The sequence below is a fragment of the Leopardus geoffroyi genome, chromosome C2 (assembly GCF_018350155.1).
Source record: "Leopardus geoffroyi isolate Oge1 chromosome C2, O.geoffroyi_Oge1_pat1.0, whole genome shotgun sequence".
Lineage (NCBI taxonomy): Eukaryota > Metazoa > Chordata > Mammalia > Carnivora > Felidae > Leopardus > Leopardus geoffroyi.
The window spans coordinates 129,251,386-129,277,085 of NC_059333.1; the positions used below are offsets into that span (position 1 = coordinate 129,251,386).

General features: G+C 44.4%; 1 protein-coding gene across 1 annotated transcript in view; it reads right to left on the reverse strand.

Moving 5' to 3' along the window:
* Positions 1-25,700, reverse strand: part of LOC123611546 (inhibitor of carbonic anhydrase-like) — a 56,650-nt gene that overhangs the window by 8,458 nt on the left and 22,492 nt on the right. The window contains exons 3-13 of the mRNA XM_045503593.1: positions 19,787-19,895; positions 18,704-18,865; positions 17,351-17,507; positions 16,472-16,527; positions 12,977-13,155; positions 11,436-11,607; positions 10,390-10,532; positions 8,148-8,238; positions 6,926-6,967; positions 3,415-3,570; positions 418-559 (exon numbers count right to left, since the gene is read on the reverse strand). Of these exons, the coding sequence (XP_045359549.1) occupies positions 418-559; positions 3,415-3,570; positions 6,926-6,967; positions 8,148-8,238; positions 10,390-10,532; positions 11,436-11,607; positions 12,977-13,155; positions 16,472-16,527; positions 17,351-17,507; positions 18,704-18,865; positions 19,787-19,895 (1,409 nt within the window). The remainder of the gene's footprint in view (positions 1-417; positions 560-3,414; positions 3,571-6,925; positions 6,968-8,147; positions 8,239-10,389; positions 10,533-11,435; positions 11,608-12,976; positions 13,156-16,471; positions 16,528-17,350; positions 17,508-18,703; positions 18,866-19,786; positions 19,896-25,700) is intronic.

Consider the following 25,700-nt stretch of genomic DNA (forward strand, 5'->3'; position numbering starts at 1 on the left):
TGTTTCTTGAATGGATGGGGAGCCTAGGAATATCTATTTTTAAAATGTACTCATCAGCCAGATGTAAGAAGCACACGCCCAGTACCCCTCCTCTGATTTTAACCTGAGACTCTGAAAGATTCCATGACTTGTCCACAATCACACAGAAGAAAAGAACAAAAGTAGAAGCATGGCTGTGACCCTGTACCCCTCATTCTTGCCTCTCCTCAGGTGCCCTAAGTCTGGTGGGTCTGCAGAAAAGTGTTCCAGAAAGGAGCTGGACTTGAGTCCTTGGGGCCGGTGGGAATCTACAGTTTTGTTTTCTAATTCTGGCTCCTCTTAAATGCAGTTCCCAGATGCTGGGGCGATAGAAAAGATGAAAGGACAAGAAGTTCACTGGGTTGGTGCCAAAGAGAAAGGTGCATAGACACTACTCACCTGAATGCCCCACTGGAGCCATAGTATCCCTCATGGTTGTTGGGAGCACAAGTATGGGCTGGGTCGTTGCCACCACTGCACAGAGCACAGAGACTGGAATCTGGATCAGACCCAGGGGCACAGCTTTGACTGAAGAATTCATCTGTGCAGGAAAACAGAGGAGGTCAGCTCTGCCTGCCTATGTTAGAAAGAGAGCCCCAGATTTTATCCCTAGAATTGCCACATTCAGGTGTTTGGTACCATATTATTAGAAATAAGAACCTTAGGGAACTAAAAAATAAAGGTTGCAACTAGAGTAAAGGGGAACTGGCTGAAGTTGGGACAAGGGTCTGTGGAATAGAAGTGGCACAGGGCAGAGGTGTGGAAGGACAGACACAGTTGTAATCCTAAGAGACACAACAAAACTGAAAGTCCCAGCTGGTTGAAATTGTCCCCCATTTTTCCTGCCCTCTGCTTCCCTTGCCTTTCCTTACAAGGTATTCCATCTTGACTCCAGATCCAGGAAGGGGCCTGAGAGACCCAGCTGCCAAGCACTGTGCTGAGCCCCAGGGCACTGTGGTAAGGACGTTACATAGGCCCTGCGGTCCGGGAACCCAAGCTTGTGAGCAACAGTCATAATTTAAGTAGCCACACCAGTGAATTTATCCACCTACCCCCACCAACCCCCACTTGCTCTGGGAAAGAAGAATATGGTTCTACACCTTCAGATAAAGGAATCTAGTGCAGACCTGGGAGTCAGGGAGAGGCCTTAAGTAGAGAGGTGAAGAATGAATAGGAAAAGGTTTTCCAGACAGGGAAGCATCTGCAAAGGCCTAGGGCAGGAGTTGGGGTGGGGAGCAAATGACACAGAAAGGTTAATAGAGGTCGTTGAGCTGGACCACCCACTGCAAGAGTCAGTGGGGAGAAGGCAAGGTCCAGATCCCCTTTTATACCTTTGTGTAGATTTTGTTTTTTATCCTTAGAGAAATGAGGAGCTTCTGAAGGGCTGTAGCAATGGTAGACCAGGTATAGTGGGCAGGATATAGCAGGTCTGCACTTTGCAAAGATTGGTCTGGCAACAGGATGGATGGAATCCAGCCCAGATGTGGTGTGCAGGCAGCAGGTTACTGTTGTAGCCCAGGAGAGATGAAGGCAGCTTGGACTAGGGTAGCGCTAATGTGAGGGAGATGGTGGTGAGGTGGGGGCGCGGAGAACTGACATCACTGGTGATGGATGGGTACATGCAGGATGACAGCTTGGTTTCCAGCTGGCACAAGTGGATGGACTATAGGGTCCTCCACCGAGCTAGGCAGCTTTGGAACAGGACCAGGCTCAGCAGAGATGATGCATTCTGTTTTGAGCTTAATGTGCTTTTGAGATATTCAACTAGATAATGTCAAATAGGCAGTTCTGGAGGTCAAGGAGTGATCTGTGCTAGGGATAACAATGTAATAGTTATCAACATATAGACATAATACTAATAATAGTGATAGCAGCAAACATTTATCTACTACTGGTTATGTGCCTAGTTTTGTATGTATAGTATTATTTGTTTAGATAGTAATTAAGGCTGTAGGTATGGATATGAGTGCCTGAGGATTGAGTTTAGAGTAGGAGAAAAAAATTTTTTTAAGCAACTGAAACATTTATTACCCAGAATGGGAAAGTGCATTTTGTAGGGGTAGGAGAAAAACCAAACCAGTGTGTTTTCACAAAAGTCAGGAGATAGTGTTTTAAGGTGATTTGAAGAAAGAAAAGTCATGGAGGAATGGAGTGGAGCATGACCTTTCAGCTGAGCAACATGGAGGTCATGGGTAGCCTTGATCAGAGTTCTTCCTTATGCAATGACACAGGGAAGCCAGAAGGCAGGGAGCAGAGGAGTAAGTGGGAGGTGATTGGCTCAGACCTTGCTGTTAAGAAGTCTGGCAGTAAAGAGGTGGAGAAACAAGTCAAAAGTGGGAGGAGACTGCTGAGAGAGGCTGGACTTTTAAAAATGGAAAACATTGGGTGAGTTCAATGTTGAAAGAAATTGTTGGCTACACCAGAGGAAGAAGTAACCAAAAGGGTGAGGCTCTAGGGAAGGGTGTGGGGGAGGGGCCCCCACGCAAAACACAGGTGGAGGGAGGCTGAGTAGATATAGCCATCAGTAGGCCCACAGCTTCGGCAGTGGGATGGTGAGGGGAAATTTTTCTGATCATTTCAATTGTCTCTGCGGCTGAGATAAGTCATCTGCTGAGAAACTTGGTAGATGGGTGTGGGATGGAAATGTGTGGACAGTGAGGACATTAGGATAATTATTAGGAAGTGTGCGGGGGGGGGGGTGGTTGGCGTAGAGACACAGTGGGGGTGCTCATGAGTGCCAGGGGCCCACTGAGGCCAGCAGCTAGAGCATTTCCAGCGGAATGAACTGCTGGGCCCTGTGACTTCTCCAGCCATGTTTAGCTGTTAAGGTGCAGAGGGTGAAGAGAGCAGGGAATGGGCTTTGCATAGGAATGGGATTTGTGAGATGGCGAGAGAAAGCAGGGGACCAAGGGCCTTTTAGGTATTGACAAGAGTGTTGCTAAAATGACGAATATGAGAATCTAAGGGAGATAAGGGTGAAAGTGAAAGATAAAGTGTCCAAGGACTTACTGGTATAGGGTTTTCAGTTTTTAAAAAGCAGCCAATCTAGTTTATATGGGAAAACAATACAACACACACACACACACACACACACTACTCTTGCTCTGTAACCCCAGGCTTGTTCCCCGAGCTAGTGGTAATACATAAAGAAAGGGGTATTTCCCTGATATCTGCCCTTTGGGCCAAGCCTCTCCCCTCAGAAGTGAGGAGGTGAGGAGAAAGGGGAGCACCCATTCAAGCAGAGGTGAAGCTCACCTGTAATGTCTGCCCAGCCCTTGACCCCACTACCCACTTATATCATTCCTTGGCATTCCTTGCCATTGAACTGAATTTCTCTCCTACACAGGCACAGGCCCAAGGAAGGGGCTGCCACACCACCTCCCAGAACATACTTACCAAATTTACAGGACCCAGTTTTGTTGTATATTAAACCCATGGGAATGTTCCAGCCTGCAGAAGTACCAACTGCGAGGTGACAGGACTTCCTGCCTTGCAGGGAGTTCCAGGTGAGGTCGGCACTTGGTTTCTTAACCACTGCCACGACGTAATAACCTTGCAACACAGATACCAAGATGCAATTTCAGTAGCTCCAGGACCCTCTGAAAATGTATTCTAGAGCTGCTACAGTTAGCCCCTCCTGCCACTCTCTCAGGGGAGGGGGAATAGCTTGAACCCCTCACCTTACTTTAGCAGAAGACCCTTCCAATAACTATCATTATTAAGTATGGGGCCAAACAGTCTGACGACTGCGCTCCAGACATGTCTACATGCATGCATCCAGAAATTTTTACACATGTATTTCATACTTTCAGTTTTATCCTGCTATACATTCTTTACTATAAGATGATATATTGTAGGCACCTTTTCGATTCAGCAGAAATAGATACAACTATCTCATTCTGTTTATTGGTTAAATCTAAGTTATGTTCCACTATATGGAAATACCATATTTTGTAATCCTCCTACTGGTGGGCATTTATGTTGTGACCCACTTTGCCAGATTACATATCATCTGCATAAATTTTTATACATATAAGTGTGCACCTGTTGAAATATTTCTGTTGAACGTTAAGTCATAAAGAAAGAGCTTTAATGACTTCTTTTTTAAAATTAAATCTCAGGGCTCCTGGGTGGCTCAGTCCATTAAGTGGCTGACTTCAGCTCAGGCCATGATCTCATGGTTTGTGAATTTGAGCCCTGCATCAGGCTCTGCACTGCAGAGCCTGCTTGGGATTCTCTCTCTCCCTATCTCTCTCTGCCCCTCCTCCGCTTGTGTTCTCTCTCTCAAAATAAATAAACTTTAAAAAGAAATAAAGTTAAGTTTCTGATTTTCTAGACATGACAATATTGTTTTCTCTAATTGTGACAATTTAATCTTTTTCCAAATATTAAAAATTCTTTTCTAATTATATATATATACATATGTATATATACATATGTGTATATATACATATGTATATATACATATGTGTATATATATATAATTAGGAATATATATATATATATAATTAGGAATATATGTATATATATAATTAGGAATATACATATATTCCTAATTATACTGCATTCACTTTCAAAGTAATGCCCAGTGTCTTTGGTGGGAGTAGGCCTTCTTGTCTTGTTCCTGAAAATAATGGGAACACCACTGATATTTCATATATTCCTATCCCAATACTGAATGTGCTTATGGAGTGAGGCCTAAACAGCAAACCTAAATTTATAAGAAGATTAGAATCATAAATCTTCAGAATTAGAAGCTGGTATGGTTCTCCACCGCCCTCTCCGAACCCCTCTCCCCACTACACTCCCTCTCTTGCTGTTGTGATTCAGGTCTCTAAATATTCAAGCCTAGAAAAATTGGAAGTCAACATGGCAGGTGGAAGATCTGCCTTGCCAGTTACTTCCTAAATGACCTCAGACAAGTCACTTCATATCTAGATCCCCAGTTTCTCCTCAGTAGAATGGTGGCAATGATACTCATCCCAGGGGCTGATTTAGGGGGGTCAGATGTGCTAATATGGGCACATTGTACATTAGACTAGGACGGGGAAGTTACACTGCTGGGTTTCCAGCTACGCTGCTTGTGGCACAAGCAGTACCAGAGCCCTTCTTTCACTGCAACAGATTCTCCCAAGGCCACAGCAAACCCTTGCTTACCAGAATGTGCTCTATTACGCCATTCCAGCAGCCAAATTCTGTTACAGTGCCTTTCCTGAGGTGCAGCTGTTTCTGCACAAATAGCATCAATTACTGTCATCTGGTGTGTGTGTGTGTGTGTGTGTGTGTGTGTGTGTGTGTGTGGCTTTGGGGTTGATACCTCTCCATCTCTACTCACATCTAACCTTCTCCATCCCAGTCAGCCACCCTGAACTGTCTTCTAAGCATCTTTGTCCACCTGCATTTGCCTATCACTGAAGTTCCTGGCAATGTCAACCATTCTTCAAGCAGAGTTCCTTCTGACTTCACATATTCTCCAATCGATAGACTGCATGGCTGAGAAAAATGCCAGCCCTTAGGATTGAGGGTGAAGACACAACTCACTGAAGACTGTTAGCCATGAAAGCAGAGGGGGAGAGGGGCAGCATACCCTAGGGCTTGGGTTCTGTTGCACATGAAGGGGAGCTGCTGCAGGGGAGCTGCTTTGCACCCCAGGCAGCTTGGTGGAGTGTGGGCACAGCGGGGCCTCTATGACTCCATTCTTAGCAGGGAACAGAGATGTTGCTGGTGCTGGGGTGCTCCAAGCCCAGGCAAGCATCTGTTTTCACCTCAGGATCCTCTGTCACTGTTGTTTTCAAAACCTAATGTGTATCAGAATCAGCTGGAGGACTTGTTAAAACACACAACAGTAGGGGCGCCTGGGTGGCGCAGTCGGTTAGGCGTCCGACTTCAGCCAGGTCACGATCTCGCGGTCCGTGAGTTCGAGCCCCGCATCAGGCTCTGGGCTGATGGCTCAGAGCCTGGAGCCTGTTTCCGATTCTGTGTCTCCCTCTCTCTCTGCCCCTCCCCCGTTCATGCTCTGTCTCTCTCTGTCCCAAAAATGAATAAACGTTGAAAAAAAAATTAAAAAAAAAAAAACACACAACAGTAGCCCCATCCTTGGAGTTTTTGACTCAGTGGATTTGGGGTGGAGCCCAAGAATTTGCATTCCTCATAAGTTCTCAGGTGATGCTGATGCAGCTGGTCCAGGTGCTACACTAGATTAAGAAACACTGATCCATTTTCCAAGAGTAGGTACTTCAAGGACAGATTCAGACCCTCTCTGCCCTTGTGGAGACACAGATGGGAGAACTTGTCACCTGGTCTACTCTAAAGATGAGGTCAGCTCCTCTGCTATTAAAATCAGCTGGCCAAAAGCTAAAGGGTTGAGCTCATCTTCCTCCTCCTCTTCATTAGAGCAGGTATGACTCTCCTCTCTCATGAGGCCTCCACTTGGCCCGGAAGTGCCTGGAACAGGCTCCTGCCTCCTGGTGCAGAGATGGGCAGGCAGCATGTGACAAGGAGCGGGGTGGTGTGTCGGGAAGGGCAAGGGATTCCAGTCACACTACCTCTTCTCTAGCCCAGGTGCAGGCACTCCCTGGCTGTGCAGCCCTGAGCCTCACTTTCCCCATCTACACAACACGGGATAATGATGCCCACATCCTAGAGGACCGCTGAGAAGGCTAAAGGAGAATAGTGCAGGCAGGAGTCCTTTGTTGACTGTAACATACCCTACAAATGGGAATTATTGCTACAGCTTCGTGACGGATTTGCTCCTTAACAATAAGCTGTGGTACTGGCGGCTTCTCCTCATCATCCTTCTTATTTTCTTACAACTCTAATAACTTTGGTTTATTTTTAAGACTCTCCCCACCCTCTCCCCCAACAATGGCCTTTATCTTTGACCCCAGTGTTACTGATTCTGACTCACCTTCCATGGGTGTATTCACACACCTAGACTCATCCTTAGGCACTAAAAAGAAAAAAAAAAAAAAAACAAAAACCAAGATAATGGCATGAAACTCTCCTATTACTCAGTCCAAAGTCATGAGCTTCTCAATCTCAAGAGTGAAGGATAAAATTAAGCAGTGTGTCATTGGTTATCAACAAGCAAGTTTCTGTAGGCCTATTTTACCCCTCTCTGCCTGACCTTTGCTATTTGAACATTAGGTTCCACCTCAGAATCTCCCCAACACTCAGGGGGTTACAGAGAAAGAAAATGAGACGCCCTTTCAAGAGGGGCAGAGGCCACTGAAGATCCCGGCAAAGATCTTTCTGCATTTGCTATGTGATTGAAATCATCCTGACATCCTTCTTCTCTGCAGAACCCTGGACTGTGGCAGGCAATCATATTCTCGTTATGTTGGAGGGGAAAAATCGAATCCATGGAGTCAGAAAACCCTAGATACGGTCTTCATTCTACCTTGGACACATCATTTAACTTCTCTAAGCCTTAGTTTTTATATCAGCAAAATGGAGCTACCATTATTTACTTAGCAGAGTTTTTCTGTATTGAAGAATAATGTATGGTTTCCTGCTCACCACCTAACCAATGGGGTACTTCATAAATTATATTGGTGAAATTCTCTTTTTCCCAGCTTTATTTTTTTATGTGAAAGGATCCGCACTAAAGAACATGACCCTGTAGCATCACCCCTCAATCTTCCGGTGCAGCTAGGGTGAGTTGATTTTGGACTAGTAAATTTGGCACAAGTATTGAAGTTCATGTGGCTCAGCCCCTCCTTTCTTTATTGAAGAGAGTGGGGAGAGGTTGGTTTGGATCTTTTCAATGAAGATTTATGACAATATGTGTTCTCCTCTGCCCTCAGCCATGGGGTAAGCCAACAGACCCGTTCTCCTGAACTAGTGGGTAACTCTAACTCAAGGGCAATTTGGCAAGCCCTGCAGCCAGCTCTGTACCATGCCCTCCAATATCACCTTTTAAGTAATAAAGATCTCCTTTGATCTCATTCTGCCTTATTCCTGTATCCATATCTTCATTGGTTCTGGCTCTGGGGAAAGAGGATATTATCTGCTAGCCTCTTACATTCCAACAGTAGTTATTATCTCAACAGTGAACTAAATCGTTTCTTCATCTTTCATGTCAATGGCCTCGAGGAAATAAAACAGCGAGAGGCACCGCCTCCACTTACTGTAGTTCTCTGCCAGGACAGGCACTAGACCACACTGGCCCGCTATGTAGATGAAGCCTCCATCCAAAGTCATGGCATCAGCCTCTCCTTTCTGAAGAAATAAATCAGTAGCACAAAAGTGAGGCTGTTTCCTGTCTCACTGACCCTCAGAGGTTTTCTGTCTCATTAGCTTTATGTCACATGTACTTTTGATTAATCAAAACTTCTGCCATATAACCACAGGGTTTAGAAAGCTGGACATGTTGACCCAGGAGCAAGCACCCAACCCAGATCATGCTCCCTGGCATCTCTGACCTCTCATTAGTCCCATGTTGAGTACTGGACATGTCCTTAACACATTTTATTTGTGACTGTTACTACTCAGCCATCTACATGGCCAGATTCAGAGACCGTATTTACTAATGTTTCTATGAAACATGTTTTCTTCTCTATGGTGGAGTTCAACTCTGTTCCCATAATCCCATTAGCACTAAATCAGAGCACTATCACAACAGAGACATTCGATAAACAATTAATTTCTCCAGTTAAATAATTCATTAATGGTTAGGTTATTGTTTAAATCAATGAAATTTTCCAACAGCAGAGCAAAAAATGTATAGATAGGTCACTGTGATAAAAACACACAGATACATACACATGCTTCGCTTTTGATCTATTAACTGCCTTACTAGAAATTTATCTTAAAATAGTAGCAACTATAGAAACAAAAAATTACCAAGCCCTTACTATACGCCAGGTCCTTTTGAAACACCTTCCAGTGATTATCTCATGTATTCCTCACAAAATCCAACAAGGTAGGTACTATAATCCTCCCCCTTTTATACATTAGTGAACTATATCAGAGACAGCTTAAATAATTCCTCTAATAGACAGTCACTAAGACTAAAACATAGTTTCATTCCTTAGCTCATGACCACTATACCACGCAGTCTCCAGGATCTATTTTAAAGGACACATACCTCAAAACTATTCTATATATTTTTTTCATCCATAAAATGGGCTCATGAGCTTATTGTGAGGATTAAATGAGTTAATACAAGATAGGAGCTCATAAACATACTTGGCTCATAGTAGCTTCACAAATATTAGCTATCATTACTATTAAAGATACACCCGGGAATACTGAGGTCATAGAACAAAAATATTCAATCCATATTATCTACAATATCAAAGGATTTGAGAATAAATCAAATGTAGGCATTTAGAAATTAGTTAAATAAATTGAGGCTGAAATACTTGGTGGAATATTATGCAGCCATTAAAAATATATTTTAAACAAATATTTCATTATCTAAGAAAGTACACCTTCTGTGCTGACTTTAAATAATAATAACAATAGATAACATTTATTGGCTGCTTACTATATGCTAGGCAATATCCCGAGCACTCAAATTCATTTAAAATTTGTAACCGACAAATTTAGGAGACTGTATAAATTGCCAGATCTTAATGTACGGGTTATTCCCAGGAAGGCTTACCAAAATACAGATCTTCTTTCTTCAAGAAGACTGTGTGTCTCCTAGGTTTCTGTCAATTTTTTAGTATTTTATTTATAATTTTCTTTTTTTTTTTTAATGTTTATGTATTTTTGAGAGAATACCAGTGGGGGAGGGGGCAAAGTGAGGGGACAGAAGCAGGCTCTGCACTGACAGGCTGACAGCAGCAAGCCCTATGTGGGGCTCAAACTCACTAACCACGAGATCATGATCTGAGCAGAAGTCAAAAGCTCAAATGACTGAGCCACCCAGGTGCCCCATAAATTTATTTTTTCTAGTCACAAAAATATTGTCTGCTCTTAAAGAAAGGAAAGTTAATAACAACACAACTTCATAACTCAGAAATTATGTGGTCATGATCTCTGAGTTATGATGTTGTGAATGATTTTATTTATCTTTCATTTCTTTTGTAGCATGTAATATTTTTGGCACCAGAAAAAAGTTAAACTTAATGACTCAAGGACTGAGAAGGCTGATTTGCTTTCATAATCCACACCCTGGGATGCCACCCCACTTCCCAAAGCTCCCAGGACTCCAGAGCTAAGTACCTAAGGAGTCTGGGTCTTGGGCCAGCCTGAGCTGGAGGGGTGCATTGGGTGAAGTTGCGAGGGGCTGAGGAGGGGGTGGGGCAGCACACAACAGGTACATCTTAGCCTCATGGCTGACAGGAAGACATATGGGAAAAGGGCAGAGAGGCCATGTATCTGGGTGTTCAAGCCCAGCTGTGGAGGTAGGGCCCTCCTTACCACTATGGCAGCGATGCAGTTCTCAATGGTCTCCTCCATGGTACACTGTAAGGCGCCACCACTTACAGCACTCCACTCATCGCACTTGACCCTCTCATGGTGGCCCACTGCACACCACAGCACCCTCTGGGAGTCTTCCACACCTAGGACAGGTGGAGAAAAGCCCAGCATGCAAAATAAGTCCTCACATACGTCTGGGAGGTTAGTGCCACTGACTGCAGAATGGCTGCCCAATGGTGTCCTCACTGACAGCAGCAGAGTGGGCATGAGACATCCCTGCTCATTCCCTGCCTATCACCCTCTGGGAGAAATGGGGAACTCAGTAGTCAGAAGGAACAATGAAGGCAGAGCAGTCCCTCTCCCTACTGACCTCACCTCCTCAAGTACACCCTTCTGAGGGGAGGGTTTTCTGAGCACCAGCCCAGGTCAGGACCTTCCGGGGTTTTCTCTGACAGGACTGGGTTCTCCCATCCAGCAGCATTCCCCAGTTGGTAGTCATGTGTTATCTTTGGGGTAGGCCTAATTGTTCTCCCCTCACCCAATATCTGCTCACCACAGTATACCCACATCTAACACAGTGGCTTTTGTGGGTGCTCAATAACTATTGGTTGACTAAATGAAGAAAAAAATAAGGAAGGAAAGAAAGAAAAAATGAGCCATAGGGATCCAGAGGAAGGCAAGAGCTGAATTAACACCCTCTGAAATCCTAGTTTCATTCCTAATAGTGGCAGAGGCCATGTTCCCACATCAGTTTGGGATGTGCTATTTCTCCTGGGCACTGGGAAGGTGACCCTGGTTAATACACAGGACTGAGAACCATCATTACTTCAAATTGACTGTAACCTGAAGGTCTTCAAAACCCTTTTGTGATCTCATAATTCAGGCCTTTTCTGCAGCTCAGCAGAAAATCCCCTCACTAACCCAATGCAGTTGGTAGCTCCCTTAGGCTCCACGGGCCAGTGAAGGTTGGGTAGGATGAGGCTTGCAGGCACTGGGAAAGCTTCTCTGGCTTTCCTGCTCTGCTGTCCTCCCAGAACCTTACACACCTATCCTTAGACGCTGAATGGCAGCAAAATATTTGTATCCCAGGTATAGCTTGGCATCCATCTTAGGAGGGACTCTTAAAAACCCATCGGTAGCATCTGTAAACAGCAAGTCCTTCCCATGAGGAGAGGCAAAGAGCTGGAATTCTGTTGACTTGTCTTTTCCAAAATGTTCCTGTTCAAAGGATAAAACAAACAGAGAAGGAGGGAGGCTGGCATAGCAAGGGAAAGGGAAAACAAACCCAAAACCAAATAAGGAAAACTGAAAACGAAAAAACATGAGCACCTGAGAGTAAAGACAAAGCGCCTGGCCCACCAACGTCCCTGTGGTTCCTGGGCTTCTCACGTCTCTCTCCAGGGAATACTTTACCCAAATCCCAGCTGGTCTGCCATGTGCGGCTTCAGGGAAACCGCCAGGGGCTGTCCCCCTGAGATTCGCACCAAGAGGTATGGGTTGCTGTATGCCAGGCGGCTGCTCCTCCACAGTGTCATGTTCCCATGTGACAGGCAGTGAAGGCTGCCTTATTCCTGGCCATTAGTGGCTCTAGTGGCTCTAGTGGTCTTCGTCCTGGAGCGGCTAGTGGTCCAGCACCTGCCACTGAGCCTGGACATCAGGAGTCCTGGGCTCCTCTCCTACCTCAGGCCTACCACTGAAGGACCAGCTGGAAACTTTCCGGCCTCCAAGCAATGGAAGGGCCCTTTGCCTACAACTCCCACTAGCTGGCCCAAAGCCATTCCTGACTATTGTACCTACCCCCAAGGTCTTTCCAATGTCTGTCCACTTTTTGCTTTTGCAGTGGCTGTACATGAAATGTGACCTCTGGCAACCTCCTGTACTTCTTAGGGGTACACACAGCTTACTTCCCAGGGCTCAAGAATCTTCCCAGATATACCCTACAAATTAGTTCCTCTGACCTCTACAAAGTACACAATCCAGGTCCCCAAGGTTGTACCATTTCATCTGGTGATAGTTTGTATGTATATTCATCACGTCTCCCACACTCATCTGGGAGCAACTCAAGGGCAAGTCATTGTGCCCTTCATCTCTGAATCCCCAGTGCTGAGCAGGGAGCGCCAAGAGAGAGGGGTCAGAGGATGAATAAGGGCTGGATGGTAGAGGCTGCCACCAACACCAGACAGAGAGAACGCTCATGGCGAGAGAACCTGCCACTGAGGGAAGTTAGGAGGGCAGGATCACATGCCAGTAAGATAATAGGAGAATACTCCATAGAGGAGGGGCACCTGCCCTGCATCGTGAGGACCCTTTAGAACTGAAAAGAAAAAAATGGAGCAATGAGGCACTTCTATAGAGTCTTTGGACCAGGAGGTCAATGATATAAGGTGAGGGTTTTATGGCCTCTGCTGTCTGTAACGTATACAGACTGAGTGGCTTTTCAGTGAAGCAGATGATGTGTGACATGGTTCCTGTCCTACACCCAGAAGAACTTCCAGAGTAGCTAGAAGGGAATGTAGGAAAATGCCCCAAATCCAAGCAGGGACACCCCCTCCCCCAAGCAGGAAGGGAGGATGGTGGGTGGGAATACCTGGGCCTGGTTGAGAAGCTCCCAGATCAAGTCCTCCTTGCCCCCCACCTTTCGAGCCACGACAGCATGAGAAGGGAAATGGGCCAGGTGACAGTCCTTGTATTCATCCACTGACTTCCGGGAGTTGTCCAGGCAGAGCAGCTCATACTGGTCCCTGTCAGCTTTGTTTGGCAGGTTCTCTGGGGGAAGAAAGCCCAGATGAGCCAACTGTAGACAGAGCTATGAGCTGTGGTCCCTGCTGCTCCCTGAATCACAGACACTATTTGACCTTATTGTAATAACTTTCTAGGCCCAAGATGGAGCTAGTCCTGCTGAGGTACCACATAAGTAAACCAAAATTTAGATCAGCTTTTGTGTCCCTGTAAATGCTCTGCTTGACCAGAAACAAAGTCTATTCAAATCAGCAAGTCCCCGAACACCAAGCCAACCCTGGGCCTTCTAACCTAGACAAAGTTGACTATATGGCCCCAGTCAATAGTCTATTTGTCTCTTCCTTGTCCTTTATTCATTTATAGAAGCTCCCTGACTTCCACCCCATTTTTCAGCTCTCCAAAAGGAGACTGTCAACTTCATGAAATGTTAAAATGTGTTTGTATCACCTAATTTGTCTTTAATAATTTTTTAACAACCTAAAGAGGACTGAAAGAACATTTTTTCCAAATACATTTTATACATATGAGGAACCTGAGGCCTCAGGAGGTGAAATGCCTGGTTCTCACTGCAGATAGACCCGGGACCGGGAAGTCTGTTTGGCCCAGGACCCCTCTGACTACCCCACATGTCTGTAACTCTGCCGATATGAATGATGACAGCAAATGTTTTCTGAGCACTCACAGCACACCAAAGACTGTGCTGAAGGCTTTCATTTAATCCTCATAGCAACTGGGGAGGCCAGTGATATGATGATGCCATTCTAGAGATGAGGAAACGTAGGCTCAGAGAGTTAAGGTAACTTGTCAGCTAGTCTGAGGCTGATGCATCACCATGCGAGGACAGTCCAGGTCCCCCACTAAAATGGCAATCCTCCCCTGGAGGCAGAGCCTGCTGGGGAAAGGTGGTAAAAGAGTTGAAGGAGGCATAGGGCCCCAGTCAGGGTACTCTACAGGTACAAAGAGGGCCAGAAAACCTTGTGAGGGAAACAGACTGTTTGGTTCCCCTTGTCTTGGTATTTGAAAGTGTTCTGGGTTGAATTGTGTCCCCTGAAATTCCTACATTGAAGTCCTAAATGCCCGTTACCTGAGAACGTGGCCTTACTTGGAAATAGAGTCATTGCAGCTGTCATTAGCTAAGATGAGGTCACACTACAGTAGTGTGAGCCCCTACTCCAGCATGACTGGTATGCTGATAAAAATGATACACACGCAGGGAGAATGCCATGTGAAGAGAAGGACTTAGGTTGGGCCGGTGTGACCACAAGCCAAGGGACACCAAAGATTGCCGGCAAACCACCAGAAAGCTAGGGGAGAGGCAAAGAACAGATTCCCCCTCAGAACCTCCAGAAGGAACCCACCCTACTCACACCTTGATCTTGGACTTCTAGCCTCTCAAACTGTGAGACAATAAACTTCTATTGCTTAAGCCACCCAGTTTGTGGTATTTTGTCACGGCAGCCCTAGAAAACTCATAGAGAAGGTCTTTGGGGTTCATAAACTCTCACACTGAAAGGGAAGGAGTACAATTAGAGTTCTTGTATAAGGTTACAAGTTAGGTATGTCGAAGAGAAAATACATTTTAAATCTTTATATTGAAAGAAAAAATTTTAATGATTTAGTAATACCAGAATTCAATTAAAAAAAATCAATATGGTCTAATAGCTCCAGAAAGAACTTTACCTCAAGGTCCCAGTGGTAGCAGCAGCTCCCCAACACTCACTTGTACCCCAAAAGCCTGATGGATAGTCTCTTATAAACTTCTACTTAAAAGGCAATGAGTGGGGGTTCCTGGGTGGCTCAGTTGGCTAAGCGTCCGACTTTGGCTCAGGTCATGATCTCACAGTTCATGAGTTCAAGCCCTGCATTGGGCTCGCTGCTGTCAGAACAGAGCCTGCTTTGGATCCTCTGTCCTCTCTCTCTCTGCCCCTCCCCTGCTGACTCTCTCTCTGTCTCTCTCTCTTTCTCTTTCTTTCTCAAAGTAAATAAATTAACTTTTTTTTCGAAGGCAATGAGTGATCTATATTAGCAGGCAAATGACTTTCACTAAAAGTAAATGAGGACAAGCTGGGACAACCTGTTGTTTTCAGAAAGTGAAGATGTTTTCAAATGCTTCAGGGTGAGTGCTAGAAGACTCTGCCCACTGGCACAGTAACTGTGACCACTTGAGCAACCAGAGGAAATAACAATGACAATTATCTGGAACAGCTTGATTCTGGGAAATGAAACCCATGAATGACCCCACTAATCAAATTTACTGATTATTAATAAGACATGCGTCAGTTGCCAAAATGCTAACAAACCAGGTCAGTGTGTAATAATGAGGGGACTGTGAATTGTGAATAGCTGAACAAAGCAACAAAGGACCTTGAACTCCTCTTTCATGCTAGAGAAAGACACTGTGTTGTAAGGAGCTCTGTGAAAAGTGATGACTTAAAGTTTCCTTTGAGGTAGCAGACATTTATCTTAAAAATGAACCTAGCATACTGAATATTCATTTGGTTTAAACATCTTGAACAATACAAGTGTATTCTGCATGTGATAGAAATTTGATTGGTTACAAAACAAAACCCAGATTCTGTAACTTCAATTTGCCTGAAATATTATTTTGGTTTTTTTGTTTCTTTCTGGTAAATGGCCCAAAACTCTTTTTTTTTTTTAATTTTTTAATCTTTATTTTTGAGAGAGAATGAGAAAGTGGGGGAGCAACAGAGAGAGGAGACACAAGATCCAAAGCAGGCTCCAGGCTCTGAGCTGTCAGCACAGAGGCCAATGTGGGGCTCAAACTCACAATCAGTGAGTTCATGACTTGAGCCGAAATCGGCCGCTCAACCGACTGAGCCACCCAGGCGACCCGGCCCAAAACTCTTAAAAGGGTTTATTTTTTTCAATGTAGAAACACAAAAGAAATACATTTTTGTCCACAGTAATAATGCTTTTGCAACACCTCTAGTTGTAGATGTGCTAATAAGTTCTGAAATCATTATAATAATTTGTGTGTTTGTTTAAGGTGTTTGAAGCATTTAGGAGCCATTTATACTGAAGAATTCGGGAGAATGTGATTACATTTGAAATGGATATTGCAGTGGCTAAGAGAATTGAATTATTACAACTTGTTTTATTAATTGTTAAATACTGTTTCAATTCGTTTAGTAGATTTGCAAACTGAACAAATTGAACACTAAACCAAGTACAAATAACAGAAATGATTTTTATACAGAAACTCTCCCGTATCATTAACGGTCTTGTCATCACCCATCTCTAGATGTTAGGAAACTTTCAGATAAGAACCAGTTCCCCTGGCCAGGGTATGGCTCACATGATTCTCCCTCCATCCAGCACTTACCAAACACTGTCATATGCCTCACGAAGGCCACATCCCCCACACCATCCTGCAGACACCTGAGGAATGGGACAGCGATAGTCAGGCCACTGTCCATGACTTGGGCTCACTCCTGCCCTGGCAACCCCTCTGAGGCTCTGCCCTGACCACTGGCTCACGCGGCTTTGCCCACAGTTTCCCGGACTTCAGTGTGTCCTCACAGAGGCAATGGCCCTGTCTGAGGGGCTTTTGAACCTCCACAGCCAACCCGGGTCTAAAGTAGGCAGGAGCTCTGTAAGCCACAACCCAGGTGATTCTAGGGAGGGATGGTGTGAAGGAAGGACCCGCACTTTCCCCTTCAAAGGCAGCCTAAAGTGATTGATTTTTTGTTTTTTTTAATAAAGCCCGATACATGGAGGATAAAAACTCAGGATAGCCTTGGATTCCCAGCCAGTTTTGTTCTGGTTTTGACCAGTAGCCATTTCTCTTACAGACATGGAAAGGTGCCTACAGAGGGCTGAGAGGGAGGTGGGGATAGGCGAGCACATGTCCCTGACACAAGGAGATGCTCTGCCAGAAATAAGCAAGCTGGGAGGTCTTGGCCTTTGGCCCAGCTGGAAGCCCAAGCCTGTGTGTGTGGATCCCAGAGACCTAGAGATAGGTCTGTTCCCCAAGCCCTCCCTGGTCCAGGAGGGAGCACACAGGCTCCCTGGGGGGCAGAGAGGGGCTCCCACACAGAAGGCTGCTCCTCAGGATGGTTAGGAGTAAGGGTGGGCCATGGGAGGCACTCAGGACCCTGGGTTTCACACTGACACTCTAGGTGGTCTGAGCAGGCCCTGTCTATTCCCTGTGCCTTAGTTTCCCCATCATCAGGGTGAGGAGAAGCAGGAGGGCCCCACTCACTTGAAGGCACCTGAGTAGCCGAAGTACGGTTCCTGGAAGGAGCAGGCACACTTGTCTGTCCCTTTCCCCACACACAGTTGACACAGTCTGGGGAACGCTGTCCTGTTCGCACAGGGGACACAGCTGCCGGAGAAGAACTCGGCCATTTCTGCTGTGGCTGCTCAACACAGACATATGGACCTCAGGGCATGAACTGGCTGGGGGCCTCTGGGTTGTGTATGTGTGTGAGTGAGTGGCCCTCTGTGAGATCCCATGAGGCTGTACATACTTCCCAAGACTGTCCTAAGGAAGCAGATGTCCAGAGGTGGCCAACAGTGCCCATAGCCAAAGAAGTGGATGCCCCAGGGTCCCCATGTGTTCAGACATCACACCAATGTGTGGGCCTGGGGTCCCTAGCATGTCCACTGCAGAGAGCCACCTACCTACACTGAACCAAGGGACCGCTCACCTTGTTAACTCACCACCATGGAGGCTCTAGCTGTGGCAGACAGAACTCTAGACACTGCAGGAGCTCCAATTGCCCTTTCTTACCTCAGGACATGGTCCCACCCACCCCTCTCCCCTTTGGATCCAGGAGCTATGGTAGTTGATGGTAGTTCCAGGAATCCATGGGAGAGGGTTGGGATAATTTGCCTGGTGGTTGGTAGGGGGTAGGCCAACAGTCATAACTTTTCAGACAGATGTCCAGCAGTGTCAGACATGGAGGCAAAAGAGACCCCAAGAAAGGGCAAACAGGGCCAGAGCTATGGCCCAGGCTTTGGCACTCCATCTGACCCCAAAAGCCCCTTGTTTCTATCACGGGCAAAACATGGATGCTGCAGAGTTGGCAGGGATCAAAAGCACAGAAATATTTGCCCATCGTCTTTCAAAGGCTAACGAGGCACCCTAGACTCCCTTGGCTCATCATAACTGAACAAAAAGGACATAAAAAATTCTTGGCTCCAGTCTGCTCCTCGCTTGTTGCCCCCATCCCAAACCCTCACCCCAGGCACTGAGGCCTGACTGCCGGTGGTGTGACTATAAGCCTTCCTGGGAAGCTGGAAGGGAGTTCCCCTTTCTCATGAGCCCCAGGGATGGCCCTTGTCAAGCCAAACTGCTGGGGTTACAATGAATGTGGGGCTTTCAGAAGCTCAGAGACCAAGGGACCTTTGCCGAGAGAAGACTCAGCTGCCAGTTCCCGAGGGTTGCTGGTGCAGCAAACCCAGCTAGTCACATTTAAATCAGGCTGTCCTCTCCTCACCTTGTAGTTCATGAAACTCAGTGCCTGATAGTGATTATATGGCCCCAACACAATCTATGTGGGTGACTGGCGTAGGAGTCCTGCCTGAGGGCACCCAGCCCTAGCAAGCCTACCTTTTTCAATGGAGTCAGAAGGAAGAAGTACCCCAATGGGGATGTTCCACCCAGCAGACCATCCTAGGCCCGTGTGGCAAGACTTCTTGCCTCGGAGCTGGTTCAGCTGGAAGTCGCTGTCCTTCTTCACCACAGCTACAGCATAATGGTAGGTTTGTGGATCTGCAAAGGAAAAGAGTGAAAGGAGGACCAAAGGAAGACACCACATTATTGCTAACTAATCTTCCAGAGTGTGTGCAATGGGCAACTTCAGGAAATCTTAGGACCTGCACCATCTCCTGGTGAACAGGTAAAAAAAGAAAAAAATTGGCCTTTGATTAATAGGAGTGTGGGGGGGGTGGAGTCCATTTTCAGGGCAATGAACACTAGCTCCTTTAAGCCAGCCCCTTGTAGCCAGTGGAGACATCGGGTTGGGGCCACCGGCTACTACAGGGCCTGCAGGGCATTCTTAGGGAGACCTTCAGCTCCCAGTCATTGTGATGTTACTGTTTCTCCCCAAAGGCTTTTCTTCTTTCTCTGTTTCTTTGCCTGCAGCCCAGACACAATGGTAAAGGTGTGAGAGGAAGGATGCAGGGGTAACCCCGGGATTTTGACAGAGCCCTGAAAGTTGGACACAGATTGAGGTAGGCTGTGCTCATGTACCCACTGATGACAGTTATGGACAAATATGGGAGGAGGCAAAGCCTTATTCTTCAACTCCCCCCAAATCTCTCCTCACATCATTCACAGATCCATGTTCTGTAGCAACTGCAGGGGAATTAGCACAGCGAAGAGGCTGTCCAGATCGGTGTGTCTCCAGAGAAGGGCCACTCAATGGTGCAACCCCACTGGGTAAGTGATGGACTCTGGACAGCACTGTCCCCTCTTATCCAGCATTACCAAGGGCATTTCGATCAGGATGCATACAGTTCACAATTTCCCAGGGAGAGTCAACATTCTAGCCCTCGTAGGTCAGCATAGATGACAGACTCCTTCAATCCAAAGAGCTCCAGCAACTCTGTTCCCTACAGGCTGACAGAGACCCTGCCTCCCCCCATGGCTGCAGTGTCAGACCAGACACCTGGGACCCCAGGGAGAACGCACCATCTTTTGACCCAAAGAATTCTGCCACAATGGGCTTCAGGTCAAAGGGGAGCAGGCCTGCCTCAAACACCAAACCTCCTTCGACAGTCACAGCATCTGCTTCATTTGCCTGAAAGAGAAGAGACCAGACCATGAATGGAGCCCCTAACCTAGCCCTCTGCCAGGAACACTTGACCCATAGATATCTGCATGGGTCAGACCTCATTCCCTCCTTATTGTCCACTCAAATGTCACCTTCTCAGCAAGGCTCTCTCCAACCACATCTTAATACAACCACTCCATGCACAAATGCTGAGCTCCCCCTTTGCTTTTTCCTTCAGTCAACCACCTGACAACCATTCATTGTAAATTCCTTCCCCTTTGGAATACAAGCTCCACCAAGGTGGGGATACTTTTTTTGTTTGGTTGGCTTTTTCCTGCTGTATCTCAGAACCTAGAGAAGCACCTCCTATAGGTAAGTGTTCAATAAATGTTTGTTGGAGAAGTTAGTGAGTGAATTGTCAAATATTTCCATCCATAAGAAGTTATGGCTTGCACTCACAGATCTGGATTCTCTCTTCAAGTATCTGTCAGCCTAGGATTCCTTCCTTCTTGTGAGAAGCAGCAACCTTACAGCCTCTTCTCAGAAGTGAGGTAGATCATTTCTCAACCCATCATGGAAACCTTTTTTTTTTTTTTAAAGAGAGAGAATGAGCAGGGGAGGGGCAGAGAGAGATAGAGAGAGAGAGAGAGAGAGAGAGAGAGAGAGAATCTTAAGCAGGCTCCACACAGCACAGAGCCCGACACGGGGCTCAATCTCACAACCATGAGATCATGACCTGAGCTGAAAACAAGAGTTGGACCCTTAACCAACTGAGCCACCCAGCTGTCCTTAGAAATAATTTTTTAAATTCATTTATCAATTCACATTTGAAGTAACTTGGCTTTTTCTGAATTTAGTGTTGTGTTTCTATATACTTGCCTCCTTTTTCCTCCTCCCATTTTTCTTACACATGAATTTTATTTATGTATTTATATATATAGTATATAATTAATACTCTGTTGCATGTATCAGAACTCAATTTAAATTAACTTAGGTAAAAGAGGCATTTAGTATAAAGGTAAAAGGACAAGAAGGCCACTGGGCCTAGTGAATACCATCAAGGTCAGAAGCAATTACATACATGGGTTTCAGTTCATACCCATGGGCTCCAGCTCATTACTGGTGGTTCCAGATTGTTCTTGCTCTTCCCCCACTTTACCTACATCTTCCCTTCCTGGCTGCCTCCTCCTCAAGCTCCAACGGCTTATGAAAAGTCAGTAGTCTTAATAGAGACTGTATAACCTGCTTCGGCAACTGCATAAGGTCAAATTCTTGTAACAAATCAATCCCCCCCATAGATGAATTAGAAAAATAAATAAATAAAAGTTTGTATTCATGTTTTTGACCCTTACTGAATATTTCCCAATTGTCTTCCAGAAATGACACAGAATTTATAATTCATAATACCAATAACAATGCATATTAATGTCACAGAAACCTACCAGCAAGAAATTCCATCATTTAAGAAATGTTATTACATTTCTAGGTATAAACTGTTACTTTAAGGATGGCTTTATTCAGGGGCCCCTGGGTGGCTCAGTCCGTTAAGAGTCTGACTTCGGCCCAGGTCATGATCTCAGGTTTGTGGGTTGGAGCCCTGCATCAGGCTCTGTGCTGACAGCTCAGGGCCTAGAGCCTGCTTTGGATTCTGTTTCTCCCTCTTCTGTCTACCCATCCCCTGCTCACACTCTGTTTCTCTCTATTTCTCTCAAAAATAAATAAACATTAAAAAAAATTTTTTTAAACAATGGCTTTATTTGCATTTGATCATTAAAAAGTATGAACATTTTTTCCTTTATTGTTTATATCTTTTATTAGTTGTAATTTCTTTTCTGCAAGTGGTTTGTCTATAGCTTGTTATCCTTAAGCATTTTTTACAAATTTAAATGATATCTTAATCTAGTTTTTACATTATGCTGTTTTGTCATAGTTGATGTGAATATATTTTTGTATGCTTAAGGTCTTAAAATCTTTTTTTGTCAAAGATTTAAAACTTTTACATTTCCAAGCTTATCTACCTCTGTGATTTATCTTGTTATGTCTATCTATATTAGTCAAATTGCGTCAAACTGAGAGTTTGTTTGGTAAATGGATTAAACACTTCGCTTAATTTTGTTGCTGAAGAGTTACCCAGGGGACACCTGGGTGGCTCAGTCGGTTGAGTGTCCGACTCTTGGTTTCAGCTCACGTCACGACCTCATGGTTGGTGAGTTTGAGCCCCACATCCAGCTCTATACTGACAGTGCGGAGCCTACTTGGGATTCTCTGTCCCTTCCTCCCCACCTCTCTCAAAACTAAATAAACAAACATTAAAAAAAAAAAAAGAGGTACCCAGTTGTCTCGCTAAAGAATCTTTTCTTAGTCATTTACTTAGAAAGTTTGCCTTATCACACATATCAGTGTAAATCTATACCTTATCATACATATCTGTGTAAATCTACATGTATCTTACCTAAATTTATTAAGCCTATGGCCCTAGTGCCCTGATGTTGGATATTGATCATAGCTGACATCTGCATCATATCATGTGGACAACTAGATAGATGAATATATATATATAGCAAGCTGTGAATATGTATGAATTTTGTTTGCTTTCAGGCCTCCTAACATCTGCACCAGGACCCTGGTCTTTGTAATACTGCTATTTAAATATTTTATAGTTTCAGGTAGGCCTCCACCACTCCCTTGCTAATTTTCTTTTTTAAAATACTATTTATAGGGGTGCCTGGGTGGCTCAGTCAGTTGAGCATCCGACTTTGGCTCAGGTCATGATCTCACAGTTCGTGGGTTTGAGCCCCGCGTTGGGCCCTGTGCTGACAGCTCAGAGCCTGGAGCCTGCTTTGGATTCTGTGTCTCCCTCTCTCTCTGCCCCTCCCCCACTCGCACTCTGTCTCTATCTCTCAAAAATGAATGAACGTTAAAAAATTTTTTTAAATAAATAAAATACTATTTATATTCTTATCCATGTGCTTTTTCTTAAGATTTTGTAATTATTTGATACTTCTAAAAGGACTATACTTTGATGAAAGTTATATTAAACTTATTAACTTTGAGAAAATATGCAAGTATTTGATATTTAATCTTCCCATCTAGGAATATGTCATATGTGTTTATTAATAAATATTGTTCATTTATCCTAGACCTTTGTATTATATTTGTTTTTTTTAATATGAAATTTATTGTCAAATTGGTTTCCATACAATACCCAGTGCTCATCCCAGAAGGTGCCCTCCTCAATACCCACCCTCCCCTCCCTCCCACCCCCCATCAACCCTCAGTTTATTCTGTTTTTAAGAGTCTCTTATGCTTTGGCTCTCTCCCTCTCTAACCTCTTTTTTTTTCCCCCTCCCCCATAGACTTCTGTTGAGTTTCTCAGGATCCTATAGAGTGAAAGCATATGGTATCTGCCTTTCTCTGTATGAATTATTTCACTTAACATAACACTCTCCAGTTCCATCCACGTTGCTACAAAGGGACATATTTCATTCATTCTCATTGCCACAGAGTATTCCATTGTGTATATAAACCACAATTTCTTTATCCATTCGTCAGTTGATGGGACATTTAGGCTCTTTCCATAATTTGACTATTATTGAGAGTGCTGCTATAAACACTGGGGTACAAGTGCCCCTATGCATCAGCACTCTTGTACCCCTTGGGTAAATTCCTAGCAGTGCTACTGCTGGGTCATAGGGTAGGTCTATTTTTAATTTTTTGAGGAATCTCCACAGTTTTCCAGAGCTGCTGCACCAGTTTGCATTCCCACCAACAGTGCAAGAGGGTTCCCGTTTCTCCACATCCTCATCCAGTCTCCTGATTTGTTCATTTTAGCCACTCTGACTGGCCTGAGGTGATATCTGAGTGTGGTTTTGATTTGTATTTCCCTGATGAGGAGCGACGTTGAGCATTTTTTCATGTGCCTGTTGGCCATCAGGATGTCTTCTTTAGAGAAGTGTCTATTCATGTTTTCTGCCCATTTCTTCACTGGATTATTTGTTTTTCGGGTGTGGAGTTTGGTGAGCTCTTTACAGATTTTGGATACTAGCCCTTTGTCCAATATGTCATTTGCAAATATCTTTTCCTATTCCGTTGGTTGCCTTTTAGTTTTGTTGATTATTTCCTTTGCTGTGCAGAAGCTTTTTATCTTCATGAGGTCCCAATAGTTCATTTTTGCTTTTAATTCCCTTGCCCTTGGGGATGTGTCAAGTAAGAAGTTGCTGTGGCTGAGGTCAGAGTGGTTTTTTCCTGCTTTCTCCTCTAGGGTTTTGATGGTTTCCTGTCTCACATTCAAAATGGTCCTTTATCCATTTTGAGTTTGTTTTTGGGAATGGTGTAAGAAAGTGGTCTAGTTTCATTCTTCTGCATGTTGCCGTCCAGTTCTCCCGGCACCATTCGTTAGAGACTGTCTTTTTTCCATTGGATATTCTTTCCTGCTTTGTCAAAGATTAATTGGCCATACTTTTGTGGGTCTAGTTCTGGGGTTTCTATTCTATTCCATTGGTCTATGTGTCTGTTTTTGTGCCAATACCATGCTGTCTTGATGATTACAGCTTTGCAGCAGAGGCTAAAGTCTGGGATTGTAATGCCTCCTGCTTTGGTCTTCTTCTTCAAAATTACCTTGGCTATTCGGGGCCTTTTGTGGTTCCATACAAATTTTAGGATTGCTTGTTCTAGCTTCGAGAAGAATGCTGGTGCAATTTTGACTGGGATTGCATTGAATGTGTAGATAGCTTTGGGTAGTATTGACATTTTGACAATATTTATTCTTCCAACCCATGAGCATGGAATGTTTTTCCATTTCTTTATATCTTGTTCAATTACCTTCATAAGCTATCTATAGTTTTCAGCATACAGATCTTTGACATCTTTGGTTAGGTTTATTCCTAGGTATTTTATGCTTCTTGGTGCAATTGTGAATGGGATCAGTTTCTTTATTTGTCTTTCTGTTGCTTCATTATTAGTGTATAAGAATTCAACTGATTTCTGTACATTGATTTTGTATCCTGCAACTTTGCTGAATTCATGTATCAGTTCTGGAAGACTTGTGGTGGAGTCTATTGGATTTTCCATGTATAATACCATGTCATCTGCAAAAAGTGAAAGCTTAACTTCATCTTTGCCAATTTTGATGCCTTTGATTTCCTTTTGTTGTCTGATTGCTGATGCTAGAACTTCCAACACTATGTTAAACAACAGCGGTGAGAGTGGACATCCCTGTCGTGTTCCTGATCTCAGGGGAAAAGCTCTCAGTTTTTCCCCAGTGAGGATGATGTTAGCTGTGGGCTTTTCATAAATGGCTTTTATGATGTTTAAGTATGTTCCTTCTATCCCAACTTTCTCAAGGGTTTTTATTAAGAAAGGATGCTGAATTTTGTCAAATTCTTTCTCTGCATTGATTGACAGGATCATATGGTTCTTATCTTTTCTTTCATTAATGTGATGTATCACATTGATTGATTTGTGAATGGTTGAACCAGCCCTGCAGCCCGGGAATGAAACCCACTTGATCATGGTGAATAATTCTTTTTATATGCTGTTGAATTCGTTTTGCTAGTATCTTATTGAGAATTTTTGCATCCATCTTCATCAGGGATATTGGCCGGTAGTTCTCTTTTTTTACTGGGTCTCTGTCTGGTTTAGGAATCAAAGTAATTCTGGCTTCATAGAATGAGTCTTGAAGTTTCCCTTCCCTTTCTATTTTTTGGAATAGCTTGAGAAGGATAGGTATTATTTCTGCTTTAAATGTCTGGTAGAACTCCCCTGGGAAGCCATCTGGTCCTAGACTCTTATTTGTTGTGAGATTTTTGATAACTGATTCAATTTCTTTGCTGG